This window comes from Sorghum bicolor, chromosome 2 (assembly GCF_000003195.3).
Source record: "Sorghum bicolor cultivar BTx623 chromosome 2, Sorghum_bicolor_NCBIv3, whole genome shotgun sequence".
Lineage (NCBI taxonomy): Eukaryota > Viridiplantae > Streptophyta > Magnoliopsida > Poales > Poaceae > Sorghum > Sorghum bicolor.
Genome location: NC_012871.2, coordinates 58,539,588 through 58,554,831, shown reverse-complemented (window position 1 = coordinate 58,554,831; position 15,244 = coordinate 58,539,588). Strand labels below are relative to the sequence as shown.

General features: G+C 44.4%; 2 protein-coding genes and 1 long non-coding RNA gene across 3 annotated transcripts; 2 read left to right on the top strand and 1 right to left on the bottom strand.

The window, feature by feature from the left end:
* LOC8056239 (HMG-Y-related protein A) lies at positions 1,208-2,672 on the top strand. The gene is made up of 2 exons (XM_002462309.2): positions 1,208-1,390; positions 1,497-2,672. Exons 1-2 carry the CDS (start codon positions 1,328-1,330, stop codon positions 2,409-2,411), a joined length of 978 nt encoding a protein of 325 aa, XP_002462354.1. The 5' UTR covers positions 1,208-1,327; the 3' UTR covers positions 2,412-2,672.
* On the bottom strand, positions 5,098-5,970 carry LOC110432465. The gene is made up of 3 exons (XR_002449911.1): positions 5,845-5,970; positions 5,542-5,692; positions 5,098-5,386 (listed from the first exon to the last, which is right to left on the bottom strand). It is a non-coding gene; the product is annotated as an uncharacterized LOC110432465 (long non-coding RNA).
* LOC8056238 (plant UBX domain-containing protein 2) lies at positions 8,227-13,577 on the top strand. The gene is made up of 3 exons (XM_002462308.2): positions 8,227-9,255; positions 10,460-10,738; positions 13,019-13,577. Exons 1-3 carry the CDS (start codon positions 8,464-8,466, stop codon positions 13,262-13,264), a joined length of 1,317 nt encoding a protein of 438 aa, XP_002462353.1. The 5' UTR covers positions 8,227-8,463; the 3' UTR covers positions 13,265-13,577.

Below are 15,244 nucleotides of genomic sequence, written 5' to 3'. Positions count from 1 at the left end.
TCTAGAGACTTAGTGTTTTTAGCCTCAAAGCACCTAAGTGTTCCCTATATATATATATATATATATATATATATATATATATATATATATATATATATATATATATATATATATATACCTATTAATAAAGAGACAAAATTTCAGGAATTTTTTTCCGTCTATCCATTCCTTTTGTCTATCTGTTTTTCACCATGTGAATTAATAAATCTATACCTCTATATCTATATCTATACCTATTAATAAAGAGATAAAATTTTAGGCTATTTTTTTTCGTCCATCCATTCTTTTTGTCTGTCTTCTCCTATCTATATATACTGTTGACAGTATAGAGTTATTTATCCGATAGAGAGTCCAAATAGAAGATCGTCATTGCATAGCAGAGTCCATATAAAAAAGAAAATGCGAAGGCAAGCAGGAAACCAGGACATAGTTGTTATCCGATAGAGAGTTCAAATAGAAGATCATCGCTGCATGCCAGAGTTCATATTAAAAAGGAAATACAGAGACAAGTGCAGATCGGCTTCCTAGGATTGAAACCGTAACTTTTCTTTAATTATTAATAAACAAAATTTTGACCACAAATATTAATGTAGTTTTGATAAGGAATAAAATTTATTTTTATGAGTCCATATAAAAAGAAAATACAGATACAAGCAACTTAGCGTCAAGTGCATGCCGGCTTCGTAGGGATTGAACCCTTAACTTTTCTTTAATTATTAATAAACAAATATTTGGACCACAAAATGTTAATATAATTTTGATAAGGAATAAAATTTATTTTTATTAGAATTTGAATAAGCCAATGATCCAACTAATCAATCCGTGAACTAAAATTTTAAAATAAACTATATCTTATTACTCTAAATTCTAATGAGAAGTGAAAAAAAACAAGTATATAATATTTTCATTTTTCTTTAAGATTTAATAGATCTTTTCTCTCATGCTGTAACGACATATTTGCTAATAAAAAAAAACCATAGGGATCCAGCCCTACACCGACTGCGTGCGGTGTGCCTACCTGTCACCTTCTCCGTGTTCTCCGGTGCTTCAGCCAGCCGCATCCGTCCGTGGACCGTGGCACACGAAAAACCTGTTCCACACGTAACCCTTTTAGGTGGGTCCAAGGCCTCGACTCAAGCTTGTTAGGCCCACAAGTCGGTGTAGCAGGTCAACACGCCCGATGTAAAGCCTCCCCTGTGCAGCACCGAGCAGCCCCCCTTCTCGCCTCGACTTCTCGTCTTCCCCGTCCGTCGCCTTCACCGACCCAACCAAAAACCCCAAATCCTCTCTCCAAACCCCAACTCACGCGCAACGAGCCGCCGCATCCATGGCCGGCGAAGACGGCGCCGCCCCTCCCCCGCCTCCGCCCCCGCTCCCGTCCTACCCTGAGGTATGATTCTCCCATTACATTTTGTTTCCGCCGCCAATCTATCCGCGGTAAATTTTTTAATCTGCTCCTGTGCCCCCACCGTCTCGACCGTGTCGCTCTCGCGCAGATGATCGTGGAGGCAATCCGCGCGCTGGGACTCGAGGTCAGCTCCAACAAGACTGCGATCTCGGACTACATCAGGGGCAGGTACGGCTCCAGCCTCCCGGCCCAGCACAACGCCTTCCTCACGGGTCACCTCGCCCGCATGAAGGCCACCGGCGAGCTCGCCTTCCTCAGGAACAACTACCTTGTCCCCGATGACAAGGTGGAGGAGGAGGAGGAGGAAGCCTCCCCGCTGCCCACCGATGGGCACAAGGACCCCGCCGCCGCCGCCGCCGAGGACTCTATCGACATGTTCGACCCCAATTCCTTCTTCTTCGACTTCGAGGACGATGGGCTGCTTGCTCCCCCTATCGTCATGGACGCTGACGCCGACGACATTGCCGTGCCTGATCCAGCTCCCGTTATCACTGCTGATGTCAACCCTGTTCCTACCAAGCGGGGACGCGGACGGCCCCCGAAGCCCAAGGACCCCGTTGCCGAGGGCTCCAGTGGTGAGCCCGCTGCAGCTCCCGTCGTCAGCGCTGATGCTGCTGCCATGCCTGTCAAGCGCGGGCGCGGGCGTCCGCCGAAACCCAAGAACCCCGTCGCCGAGGACGCAGCTCCCACTGCGGCTTCCGTCGTCAGCGCTGATGCCAATGCTGTGCCTGTGAAGCGTGGGCGCGGACGCCCCCCCAAGCCCAAGGACACCATCACTGTGGCCACCGACCGGGCCACCAGCGGCATGCTCAGCCCACGTGGCCGTGGCCGTGGCCGTGGCCGCCCGCCCAAGAAGGCCAAGGTCGCCGTGGAAGATCCCAGTGGTGAGCCTGCTGCAGCTCCCGGCGTTGCTGCTGATGCCAGTGCTGTGCCTGTCAAGCGTGGGCGTGGACGGCCCCCCAAGGTGAGGCCTGCAGTGGTTGGGGCGCCGTCTGAGTCTTAAACCACGCACGATGAATCTTGTGATGGTAATGGTTGCAAGGTTTGGTAGTAGCCTGGCTCATCAAATTGAGTTCTGCACTAACTTTTGCAGTTGGTTAAATAGCGTCGGTTAAAGAGTACTCTCAGTAATCTAGATGTGTTTCTGTAGTCTGTACATCGAATGGTGGGTGATGTGTAATAGTTGACTGCTGCTGAGAGCGATTTAATCAGTGCTATTTTCCTCCTTGTTTCTGCGTGCTAGTTATGATGATGATATTTGCAATGTTGTGGGTGGTGGCTGTCTCCGGGACCTATTCCTGATCTGTGCATTTTGACTGGTCAAAACAAGTGAATTCCGGTCCAAAATTTCTGAGATTCATCCATTTCGGTTAGGTCTGCATTTTTTTTTTGCATTTTTTGAATCCCAGAACCTTGATTCTGTTGCAGTTTCTTGTTTGAGTATGGTGGTGTGCTACTAGATTATTGCTGAATTGTGCTAGCATACTGCATACTGCTTGAGTACAGAATTATTTCTTTAATCTGTTCTGACTTCCTGGATTATATACTGGTAAAACTTAATTATTTTGTTTTTTTATCATCAAGTACACATGTTATTTCGTTAAGGGTGGTTTATAGGAATTGCTTAGGGCTTATCAGTTATGTATATGTATCCGCATCTCAGCAAAGATTCAAGTTGGCAGTTTAAGGTTCAGTTCATTGAATGAAAGTAGAATTTTGTTTACACTTTTCTTGTGAACTGGAAATTGCTCATCACTCTGTTGTACTACCAAAAGAAAAAAAAAAATCTAGAAACTATATCTTGAAGTTTATCCTTGTCTGTGTGCCGTTAATTAGTCTAGGTGTCATGGCATGGTTGGTTGCAGTATGATATGATTTGTGGTAGGTTCTTGCATTTGAACTATGGTTGGATTGATACATGACATTGCAGAGAAGAATTCAGTTTTCATTGTCAATGAATTGAGTTATCAGTTTGACTAAAAGCGTAATGAAATGTGCTAGATTGCTTGTCAAAATATTGCTGCATTGTTCTAGCATGCTGCCTTGACTGTATTTTTTTTAAAAAAAACTTGTGCTACTTGCTGGACTATATGATAGTAAAGTTGTACTGCTTCTTTGTTTATACATGTTATTTTAGTAAGAGAGGTTTATATGTATCAGATGGAAAGTGAACTAAAACTCTAGCAGTATAGTTATGACTTTTTTCTTTAACTATAGTTCATCCTTAATAGTCAACATAACATCAATTTGGATTGTCTCGGTGTGCGTGCAGTTGGTATTTTAAGCCTGTGTTCAATGTATATATACGATATGGTTGTTTGGCAATTGCCTTTATTATCACAACTTCACAAGAACATGTTCAGTGGAAATAGAATTTTGTGACCACAGTCCTTGAACTGGAAGGTGACCATCTGTCAGAATTAACCCATTAGATATATTGCTTGCGATAGCTTGTTACTTTTGGACAACTGGAGTATCACACTTATATTATTTGAAACATTCCATATGGAGACAATATTGTGTGTTTTTTTTTCAGGTTTGATTGTCCTTTTTTTTGACATGGGGTTTGAATATCCTTGATTGCTCCTGAGCTGTCATGGCTGATTAATGTATGATGATAAGACCATGTATATGTGTCCTAAGCATGATGCAGAGACAACCATTACATTTTAGTTGCAAAATATCTGCAACTTTTTGGCAGCCGAAACATGAATGTGCATTTTTCTTGTGAAATTTGGGCATTTATGTATATCTTGCAAATTTCAGCATATAAATTCACATAATCTTTTGGACTTCTTTTTTACAATAACGAGTCTGATGATTTCAAGGTTGCCATGCCAGGGTCGAATTTCTTGTGCACTTTTGTTTTATGTTGGATGTCCATTGGCGTCATTATCTTTTCCACCCACGCCTTTTCCAGATGAACTTAGTTTTTCTCCCAAATGTCACCAGGCGTGACTGAGGATCAGCATTTTCTTGCTTATTTTCTGGGCCTGTATAGCAATGATCATTGCATGATCACCTCATTTACTATCCGATTGACGCGGTATCTGAAACCTGTCTCCGTAACGAGAGTGGGCTGATCAGTGCCCGATGAGCTTTTTTACCATCGATTGATCGACTGAGCCCCCCCACCCCAATCCGTGAGGTCGTTCGCGTCCTCTTTTTTTTTCGAGAAGCCAGCAACACAAATATGTCTATGTCGGGCATATATTAATAAAGAAGAAGCAATTGCAATTATACATTACATAGAATCACATAGAATAAAAAAAATAGCAACCATACGAACAAACTCGCTTCCATAAGAAACACAAAAGCCCACGATCCTCGAAATCATTAGGCGATACAAACTAGAAGGGGGACTAGCTTTTCACAGTGATACCTTTAAGGAGAGGGAACAACATTCGTAGAAGAGGAGGGAATAACATTCGTAGATGTCATAAAAAAAGTTGCCATCTACTCCCTCCGTACCAATTTATAGTTCGTTCCGACAGGTTTAGCAGAGATTAAGGTAAGCTGCACATTGCCACTTTTACCCTCCTGCCAACGAATTAAAAGAGATGCAACTTGTTGTCGCGTGGATGCCAGCAAAGCGAGAATTTCAAATATTGTATACACCCAGCGGTATTATTAGTCTTACAGCAACAATATTTTAAAGTTCTCTCTCTCTCCTGTGGAGACACCACCACCAATAAATTCAAAAATCTCCTTCGTGCGGAGCCGAAGGACCTCGCCGCCGGCGCGGCGGCAGTAAGCCATCGGGGCGACGTGCGATCCACTTCCGCATCCCCATCTACTCGCATGTGAGTTGCTCCATGTACCGCATCCCCATCTACTCGCATGTGATTTGCTCCATGTACCTCCCTTGCGCTGGCCACCAGAAGCAGATTTGTGCCTGATCTAAGCTCTCCAATCGTGATCAGCGGGTGAGCTCCCCAAGCATGCTCGTCCCTGGCTAGTTATCCTACCTCCAGCTCACTGCATCCAAAACCAACTCATCAAATGTTGCAGTCTACATCAACAGGTGTGAAATACAGGTGATTGGAACTACAGTTGATCTTACATGGCACCAACAACCATTCTTCTAGACCTTAATTGCACACCTCCAGAAGATTTAGATGGCGAAATCATACCTGGAGAAGGTAACTCTGCAACCATCGAGGGTGGTGATACTGGCAATTCTGCAGCCTTTGATGGTGGCAATGCTCCAGCTCAAGATGAAGGTGTCAACTCTATAGCTACAGGTATAACTTTTGATTTACTCTTAATCTCATCCTCATTCCTCTGTTGACAAGCTTGATGAGTTAGAAATATGCTGTAAGCTACGGTAATTGATGAACAGAAGCAAAATCTAATATGCTTCTGGCTAAATAGCATCTTAATTCTTCCATAACTCAATTTCACACCTGCAGAAAATTTAGATGGCAGAATCATACCTGGAGAAGGCAATTCTACAGCCTTCGAGGGTGGTGACACTGGCAATTTTGCAGCCTCTGAGGATGACAATGCTCCAGCTCAAGATGAAGGTGTCAACTCTGTAGCTGTAGGTATAACTTCTGATTTACCTCCTCCTCATTTCTCTATTTTTTTCTATGTTGACAAGCTTGATGAGTTAGAAATATGTTGTAAGCTAAGGTAATTAATGAACAGAAACAAAATACAATATGCTCCTAGCTAAATAACATCACAATGCCAACTAATGTGATGTGGAACCATTTTTGTCAATATAACATGTCATCAACTGTAGCTTGGCATGTTTAAATGCATTTAGTATGTACAGTAAGGCACTCATGCAGTGCACGTAGCCAAGAATCTTATGAAAGCCATTTTTTGTGATTTTAAAGAACATTATGTTGTCCATTTTCTTGCTCTTCTATAAAAATAGCTCTACCATTCTAAAATTTGGAGATGGAAATTGCAGACAGTGGCTTATATAAGTGACTTCTAAATAACATACTGTCATGATGTTTCATTCAATATTTTAGTTGTTTAGCACCTTCAATAAAAAACTTGTTAGTTTTAAATAATTTAATTATCTTCTATTATTGCAATTGTAGGTGCTGAATCACACGTGAGGTTAAGGAAATGGTTAACCAATACTCAGAGATATGCAGTGTACACATCTTTGCACGCAAAAAGCAGAAATGGAAAACTACCGAAGAATGCAACAAAGGAGGTTGCGGCTTTCTTTCAGGCACATATTCGAGTCATTCAAAAGATTTGGAAGTGTGCAACTGAGCAGATGGCATTAGGACAAGAAGTTGATGTTTCTAACAGAAAAACTGGTCATGTGGGCCGCAAGAAAGTTGTGCTCGATCTCACTCAAATGGCCACAATTCCACTGAATAGAAGATCCACCTTAAGGTCCCTAGCTAAGTCCTTGAATGTTAGTGTTTCAACATTGCACAGAAAGTTTAAGCTGGGCATAATAAGACGCCACTCAAGTACACTGAAGCCATTGCTGAGAGACAGCAACAAGAGAGATAGGCTTCAGTTTTGCCTTTCAATGTTAGATCAGAGAACTCTAGCAAATGCAGAACCTAAATTCATTGACATGCTGAATATAGTACACATCGATGAAAAGTGGTACTATATGACCAAAAGGGAAAGGACATACTACTTGATACCGCAAGAAGATGACCCTTTGCGTACTATTCAGAACAAAAACAATATTGGTAAAGTTATGTTCCTCACTGCTGTCGCTAGGCCCAGATATGATGAGCTAGGGAATTTGACATTTTCTGGAAAGATTGGAGTGTGGCCATTTGTGAAAGAGGTGCCTGCAGCAAGGAGGAGCCATAACAGAGAAAGAGGGACCTTAGAAACCAAATCAATCATAGTCAATAGGGAGGTGATGAGAGAGTATTTGATTGATAAGGTTATCCCAGCCATTAGAGATATGTGGCCAAGAGAAGACGTTGGCAAGACCATTTTTATTCAACTAGATAATGCAAGAACTCATGTTCGACCTGATGACCCGACCTTTCTTGAAGCTGTGGCAGCTAGTGGGTTAGACATTCAGCTGATGCAACAGCCAGCTAACTCCCCAGACATGAATGTGCTTGATCTTGGTTTCTTTAACTCCATACAATCCTTAACAGACTGTGAAAGTCCAGAAACCATCGAAGACCTAATTCATAATGTGGAGACAGAGTTTGAGGGATACGAAGAGGCAAATCTGAATAAAGTATTCCTAACTCTTCAAATGTGCATGAAAGAAGTGATGAAAATTCGAATCAAATAGCAAGTTAGGAACAAGCTAACAATGAATTTGTTGAGTCGTGTCGGATGTTAGATGATTCACCTAAGAGCATCTTCAAGAGTCCTTTTAAATCTCATTCTCTAAATCATCATTTGGAGAATCTTTTTCATAAAAATTGCTTTATCTTTTTTACTCTCCAACAATATTTCTATATCTCGTCCGCTCTCTAGAAAGCCATTTTCATCTTTTATTTTTAGCTAGCGAAAAATCCGAAATAGATTATGGCTATATTTACATAACTATTTACACAAACTGTTGGAGGATAATTTTTTACCAAAATCTTTATTTCTAGTATTTAGAAAAAATATAGAGAATCTCTCTTGGAATTGATCTAGGACCAGCTGTGAGTGCCATTGAGCGGCTTGCCGTCATGGGTTCCGATGTGTACTGCTGCGTGAGAAACGCGAGAGGCCCATTTTGATTCCCAGGCCACTACCGGGCTTTCGCCGTGTACCAGCCCGTGCAGCCCAGCAAGGTATTCGGCCCGCCATACAGTCTATAGTAGAGAAGATGCCTTGGCAGCTAAGTACTCCACCAGTAGGCACAAATACAACCGTGCAAACAAAAGGATTCCGTTGCAACCAATCTGTATCCCCTCTCGCTTTTATTGCTGCTCCGTTCTTTCTTACTATTTCTTCCTCGTTTGCTTCGTCCCCGCGGCGACAACGAACGATCCACCAGCGCCACTTCCAGCCAAGTCGTCTACTCCGCGTGAGCGCGTCCACGCCCCCAATCCCAATCCCCTCTGCTCGCGGCCGCCCACGCTTCCTCCGCCGCCGCCGGCTCTCGCTCCATGATGAAGGACAAGATGAAGGAGTTCATGAAGAAGGTCACCTCCTCCGGGTCCGGGACCGCCGCCTCCTCCTTCAAGGGCACATCCCACGTCCTCGGCTCCGGCTCCGGCTCCTCCCCCTCCCCCTCCCACCCCGCTGCCCGCCCCTCAAACCCTAGCCCAAACTCCAGGCCTGTTGCCTCTAAGCGGCCGTCGCCACCTCCTCCCCCGCCCCCCACTTCTGCCACCGATTTCACCCCCTTCACGCCCCTCGTCTCCTCCTCCTCCCGCCGCCCCGACGCGAACGGCACCGCGGCCGTCGCGTGCCCCAGCTGCGGAGACGCGTTCCCGTCCGAGCTCGCCGTCTCCGACCACCTCGACGGCTGCCTCGCGTCGGCGGGGGGCGCCCGCGCGCGCGCCGCCGCGTACCTCGCCGCCGACCCGCCTCCGCCCGCGGCCTCGGTAGAGGTGGTCAAACGCCTGCTGGGCAATCTGCTCCGGGAGCCCGGCAACGATAAGTTCAGGAAGGTGAGATTGAGCAACCCGCGGATCAAGGAGGCCCTGGCGGACAGGGATGGTGGGGTGGAGCTCCTGGAGGCCGTCGGCTTCACGGTCGGGGATGAGGGCGGGGAGCCCTTCGCCGTGATGGACCAAGTGCCAAGCGAGGCGAAGCTCAACGGGATCAGGAGGGCCGTCCTCCTGCTCGAGGGGCAACACCCCTCTGCGCCTCCAGTGAAGGCGGAGGCTGAGGCCAAGGAGAGCTGCAGCAATGTGGCTCATGTGCAGGAAGGTGCTAAGACTATTGATCGGCAGGTAAGCAGAGGATTTAAGTTGGTAATAAGGCATTTAATGTGCTTGTTTTAGGGTTAATTGGCTGGGTAACACAAAGCTTTCATTGCCATCAATCAGCACAGTTTGGTTGTTTGATTTTCTTGTTATGTTATGTCATTACATTTTTACATGAACTGCCAATTTTATGCTTGTTTCATTATGCTGTTAGCTTCATTAGGACATAGGAGATAATAGTTAGTTGTAGACAAATGCTAAATAACACTTGGTTGTTTTGGAGCAATCCAACACTCGATTTCTTGCACCCTGTGATTAGCCTGGTTAGGGTTTGGGGCTGAGTGCCCTTTCTTCTCCAACTCTGGCGGGTTTAGAAAAAAAAACTGGGGAGGAAGGCCGGACAGGTGCTTGGGGGGGGGGGGGTTGCCGCCGGCTGCACGGTGGAGGAAGGCGGTTGGCAAGGGACGGGCGGGCCCAGCGAAGCCTGGTTAGCGTGGCAGCGGTGGGCGGCGGCAGATTTGGCGTCAGGGAGCCACGGGGGATGGAGGAGGAGGGCGGGGCGGGGGCACGGCCAAAAAAATCAAGTGTTTTACACTCGGTTGTTGGGTAGACAGATCCTAATTATAACATACTAGAATGGTTGGCGCGCTTTGCCGCGCCCACTCCTGTGTGTGGTGATAGGTGCTGCCACTGTATCCTGTGCTGCACGGTAGACGCCGCTATATTTTAGACAGCATACATAGGAGATGCCGCTGTACCTTTGCATGCACGGGAGTGTTGCGTGATACGTACGCAAGTGCTCGGAGGGCGCGAATCCTCCCGCGGTTAGAGTTTTTATTATTTCCCCTTTTGAACTATTATCTCAAAAAAAATTGCTGTTAGTATAAACCTAGAACAGTGCAAGATTGTAAAGGCATGTACCGGGAAGATTGTATCTGTTACCAAATGTGTAACCATTTCTTGAGGAGGTATTAGTGGGACGCTAGCTACAAATTAAGGGATATCAGAAATGCACATATGGGACTGACTAATTAATACATATGGAGGTCCTTTTAGTTCTCCGATATTCATGTTTACAATGTCATTGGTCATTTCTGATGTTTATTTTGGTACATTGTATGACCTGTGTATGTTGTTGTTTGCGGTCCTGCCATGAACTGTCTTCAAAATGTATTAATAAGATATTAAACTGAACTCCTAAAGATTACAGTATGCGTTGTCAACTTTACAGATTCGGGTATTTGTCTCTGTTCCTGGGAGTTCTGTGGCACAAAATGACGTACCAGATTCTTTTTACAAGCTTAGTGGTGAGGAGATAAGGAATGAAGCAAAGATGAGGAGGGAAAGATTAGAACAATCTCGATTGCTGATACCAAAGTCTTACAAGGAGAAGCAGGCACTGGCTGCTCGACAGAAGTATAAACAAGCAGTCATTCGAGTTCAGTTTCCAGATAGAATGATTCTTCAGGGTGTATTCCTACCAGGAGAGGCCACTAGTTCACTGTATGAGGTACCATGCTTGTTTCTTCCAATAGTTTGTCATGTTTTTCAGTATCCTTATTTTCTTGATTCAGAATATGCTGATGTTCCATTTTTGGTAGCATTTGAATATCCTACATTTTTGGGTATCCATATTGTTTTGATCTAGAATTTGTTGATATTCCATTTTTGGTGACATTTAAATAAACTGAACATCTGTACTATACTCTTTGAACTGTTCATCATTTTGGCAATTGGTGTGTAGTTCACTAGTTCTAACTTGTTCATCCGTAATATAAATTGGTAGCATTTGTGAAACTAGCTCACTGTTATTGACTTGAAATGTATGGTTGGTTGCCTCTCCGGGCATTTGGTGTTTTTGCTTCCTTTTTTTTTAACATTAGTGTTCAAAGTTGTATCTGGAAACTTTAAACTCTAAAGTGACACTTATTTTGGGAATGATGATCCAGATGATAACAGGGGCGTTTGGTTGAGGGAAGCCTTGATCCTAGGCTAGATTGGTCCAACATGGCATCATCCTATAACATTGGTGGATGACCACATTCTTTGTTTTTCTATCAATATGGTTATGGGAGATGAAAATATTGGTGGACCACTGGACCAACTTATCAGATTCATCCAGTTCATACTCCCTCCGTTCCAAATTGTAGTTCACTTGGGGTTTGTCCTAAGTCGAACTACTTTGTGGCCAAGATTTTGAAAAAATATATTAACATCTATAAGTCCAAATAAATACATTATCAAAACTTACTCCATGGCTCTCCTGCATATTTGAGAGAGGGAACATATGTCATGGATAATATTAATTTAATAAAACTAATTTGATGTTTTAGATGTTAGTGCATTTTTCAAAGTTGGATAAGTTTGACTTAGGACAAAACCAAAGTGAACTATAGTTTGGAACAGAGGGAGTAAGTAGGATTGGTTCGGAGTTGGATTTGTGAACCATTTTTAGTCAAAAAAATTAACAACCTTGGTCGCTGACACAGGGATCCATCAGCAGAACCTGTTTGTCTGGGCTTTGTAGCCTGTTATGTATTTTTGGTCTTTGTGGGTACAGTCGTTGACTATATCAGCTGGTGCTGGTGTTTCGGTGACACTGGATATTCATATATCACCCCTAATAAGTAGAAGTTATAGAGTGATGTTTGGGAAGCTCGAGTACAACACCCTTGCTATATCAACATGATCTATTTGTATATAGCTAATCTGCTTTGTGAATCTGACATGTTGTCATCAATGCTAGCTTACTTTTGTAAATAAGTACTGTAGCTGTTTCTTGTACATCATTTTATGCTGTTACCTTGTTTTCTACTTGAAATTGTGCATTTAAACTTGTATCGTGTTCGTGCATTATTTCTGCTCGAAAATGTCTGTTAATATTTGAACTTGTACCTTATTCATGGCATGACTTTCTAGCATTGACAGTCTGTTGTCACCCTGTTCATGGTTTGGGTTTTGCGGCTTTTAGCGGGTTCGCAACCCAACTCAGTTTTTTAGCGCATAGAGTGGGTTGGTCTGGTTTAAGTGGTTAAAGAACGGCTCCGACGTCGTAGCCGGATTGGCTTGGTCTGGTCTGGCACACGGGCCTCCAACTCAAGGGCCTGAGCGAAGATGTCATGTTCAACGCCGCCGCTGCCGCGGTCGACCTCGCGCTCGCTGGCGCCGCGGTCGACCTCGCGACTGCCGGTGCTGCGCCCTCCTACGCCACGCTCGCTGATGCCGTGCCCTCCTGCGCCGCGCTTGAGCTCGCCGGTGCTGCGTTCGCATGCGTCGCGCTCGCCTACACCGCGTTCAAGCCCGCGCTCGCCAGTGCTGCGCCCGCCACCGCCGCGCTCGAGCTCGAGCTCGCGCCTGCTGCCCCCACGCTCGAGCTCTCACCTGCTGCCGCCGCCGCCGCCGCCAGGCATTTTTTTGGGTATCGATGGTTTAGCCGGTTTTTTACCGTGACCAGGATAGAAGGCTCTCGAAGCCTAGTTGGATACACGGTTCCAGCCCAAACCAGGGAGTAACCATGACGATGGGTTTGGCTGGGCTGGTCATGGGCCGGCAGCCGGTTTTGTTAAACCGCTGTTCAGGGTGAGTCTGTTGTTGCAGATTTACAGTCATTGTAGGTTAGCTTATCTGTACTGAGTTTTGCAGCTGTTCATTATTGTTATTCTGTGACCTGTGCCACTGAAAATTGTTTCATTTTATGTTTATACCAATTTTCTTGCAGTATAATCTATCTATGGCAGTTTCTGGTTTGTAGCTGCCGGTGTTACTAACGCGCTGTCTTTCCTTATTGCAGTTCGTCACATCTGCTCTGAAGCAACCAGGTTTGGAATTCGAACTTATCTCTCCAGCCATTCCTAAGCCACGTGTGGTGCCTCATTTTCCAAACCCGGGAGAGCGGGCACGCACCCTTCAAGACGAGGAGCTGGTCCCTTCCGCGCTCCTCAAGTTCATTCCCCAGGAGACTGATTCCGTGGTTTTCACCGGTTTGCTTGATGAGCTTCTCATGGCCAGTGAGCCGCTTCCTCCTGCATCACAATGAACTGTGTGAAAATAGCACTCCATTTGGTGGGCTGCTGACTTCTATTGAGTTTTCTGCATAATGTAGATGATTTCGTTTTTTCCCTGCCGAGTTTCTCTTACATCAGACTTGTAAAAACACAGGGTTACTTAGATAACAACACATACCTGCATTGGCTGACAATATCTTGAGGAAAGGCTACTCGAGAATTCGTTAGGCCCATGCTGAACTGGATCTGAACTGGGCTGGGCTGGACTGGACTGTAAAACTCCAATACATGGAAAGATTGATTGATTTGGCTGTCGGAGGCCCAAATTTCTGTGCTCTTCAATTGCGCCCCCCCCCCAAACCACATACTACATCTTTAAGTATAGTGAATGCGCTGTTGTTACTTCAAGATTATTGTGCTGTTTATGTACGTGGCATTGTAGGCTGTGACGCATACGGCGCGGGTAGTTTTACTCCATCGCTGTTTCTCACACGGAGTTTGGAGTAGGCATGAGGGTTACGGCAGCACGTGTCCGTTCCTTGGTACGTGAAAGCTACCAGGCAACTCTAGTTTCATGGCTGTACAGTACTAACATACATGGTAATAATAATAATAATAATCTCGATGCTGCATCTGCATGGCCGCGTTTGCGTGTGTGTACGGACGCGCATAAAACCAACCACAACAACTTCGCATTGGGCGTTGAAAGCCTAGACCAAAGCCACGCGCACGGTATCGGTTTCCGTTGGAATAAAAAATTAACCGAGCAAGCATGCAAGCAGAGCAAGTTGCCGTATGATTTGTATAGCCCCAACCCTTACATGCGTTGCACACTGACCACGACATTGTAAAGTACTCGATGAGACGATGACCTTATAGTACTATATTGTTAGCATTATTACTAGTAGTAATCAAGATGACGATCTTATGTCCACCAGGGAGCCAGCAGCTTTGCCTCTCACATCTCCCTGCACCACAATTATTCCCCAGTTGCCGCAATAGTTTATTTGCTTTCGCTTTATCATTATTATTATAGATAGATAGACCGTGACGCCATGCCGCAGATTTATGCATGGTTGTACAAGGATGCGCCTACACTACATGGTAATAAAGAAAAGAACGCCTTCAAAATCTTTGACTGAATCATTCATCATGCATGCTCCTAGCTAGTTGCATTCAAGAAAAGCTTTTGCTAACTGAACCCCCTTCATCACGCTAGCCTGCAGCTAGCTCAGTCGTCCCAGCTTTTTTTTTTCTTCAATTATAATAATGTAATGTGCAATATCCTCTGCACATGCATGCCATCATGCCAACTTTTAGGAAAGTGCATGAACAGCAACGGGGATTCTTGTTTACGTAGACTTTCAGGCTTTGTTCGGTAAAACTAAATTAGTGTTGGTACCACACTTCTGCACTGACGACACGCTCTATATATATATATATATATATATATATCGTGTGGCCAGTTCTGATCCGCAATATAAGATATATAGTATTAATATAAAATATACACGCCGTGTGCTTTGACGTTGCATGTCATTTTCGTCACACAGTGTGTAAAGCTACTAGCTAGTCGATAGATATATATAATCGTCCATCTCCTTTACACACCAAACCCTCAGCAAAAGAACACACGCGTCTCTCCCCTATGAGCTAATTAACCTGTACATCCTAAGATTGTTGGAATCATTGCCCTAAAAATTTGTTGGAATCATTACATACTACATTGAGTAAAGTAAATTCAAGAGATTTGCTTGTCTTATGGATGCATAGATTTTTACTTCATATCATATATATAGGATAAAAATTTGATTTTAATCATTTTTTTTATTATTTTGCAATGTTACCGTCTGCCACCACATCTCTATACGTAGCTCAGCCCTTAGTCAACGACCATATCGCCTAGCCCCTACCACCATGTTGTTTTCTCCCCGTACAACAAATAGAACTAAAAAATTGTGGCCACTAGTTGCTAATCATAATGCTTGATTATCTATTTGTTGTACGGGGAG

Excerpts from the sequence above, each read along its gene's own strand:
- LOC8056239 (XM_002462309.2), top strand. The coding sequence starts at position 1,328 with ATGGCCGGCGAAGACGGCGCCGCCCCTCCCCCGCCTCCGCCCCCGCTC. Across the intron at positions 1,391-1,496 it reads CGCTCCCGTCCTACCCTGAG|ATGATCGTGGAGGCAATCCG; the intron begins GTATGATTCTCC and ends GCTCTCGCGCAG.
- LOC8056238 (XM_002462308.2), top strand. The coding sequence starts at position 8,464 with ATGATGAAGGACAAGATGAAGGAGTTCATGAAGAAGGTCACCTCCTCC. Across the intron at positions 9,256-10,459 it reads CTAAGACTATTGATCGGCAG|ATTCGGGTATTTGTCTCTGT; the intron begins GTAAGCAGAGGA and ends TCAACTTTACAG. Across the intron at positions 10,739-13,018 it reads CCACTAGTTCACTGTATGAG|TTCGTCACATCTGCTCTGAA; the intron begins GTACCATGCTTG and ends TCCTTATTGCAG.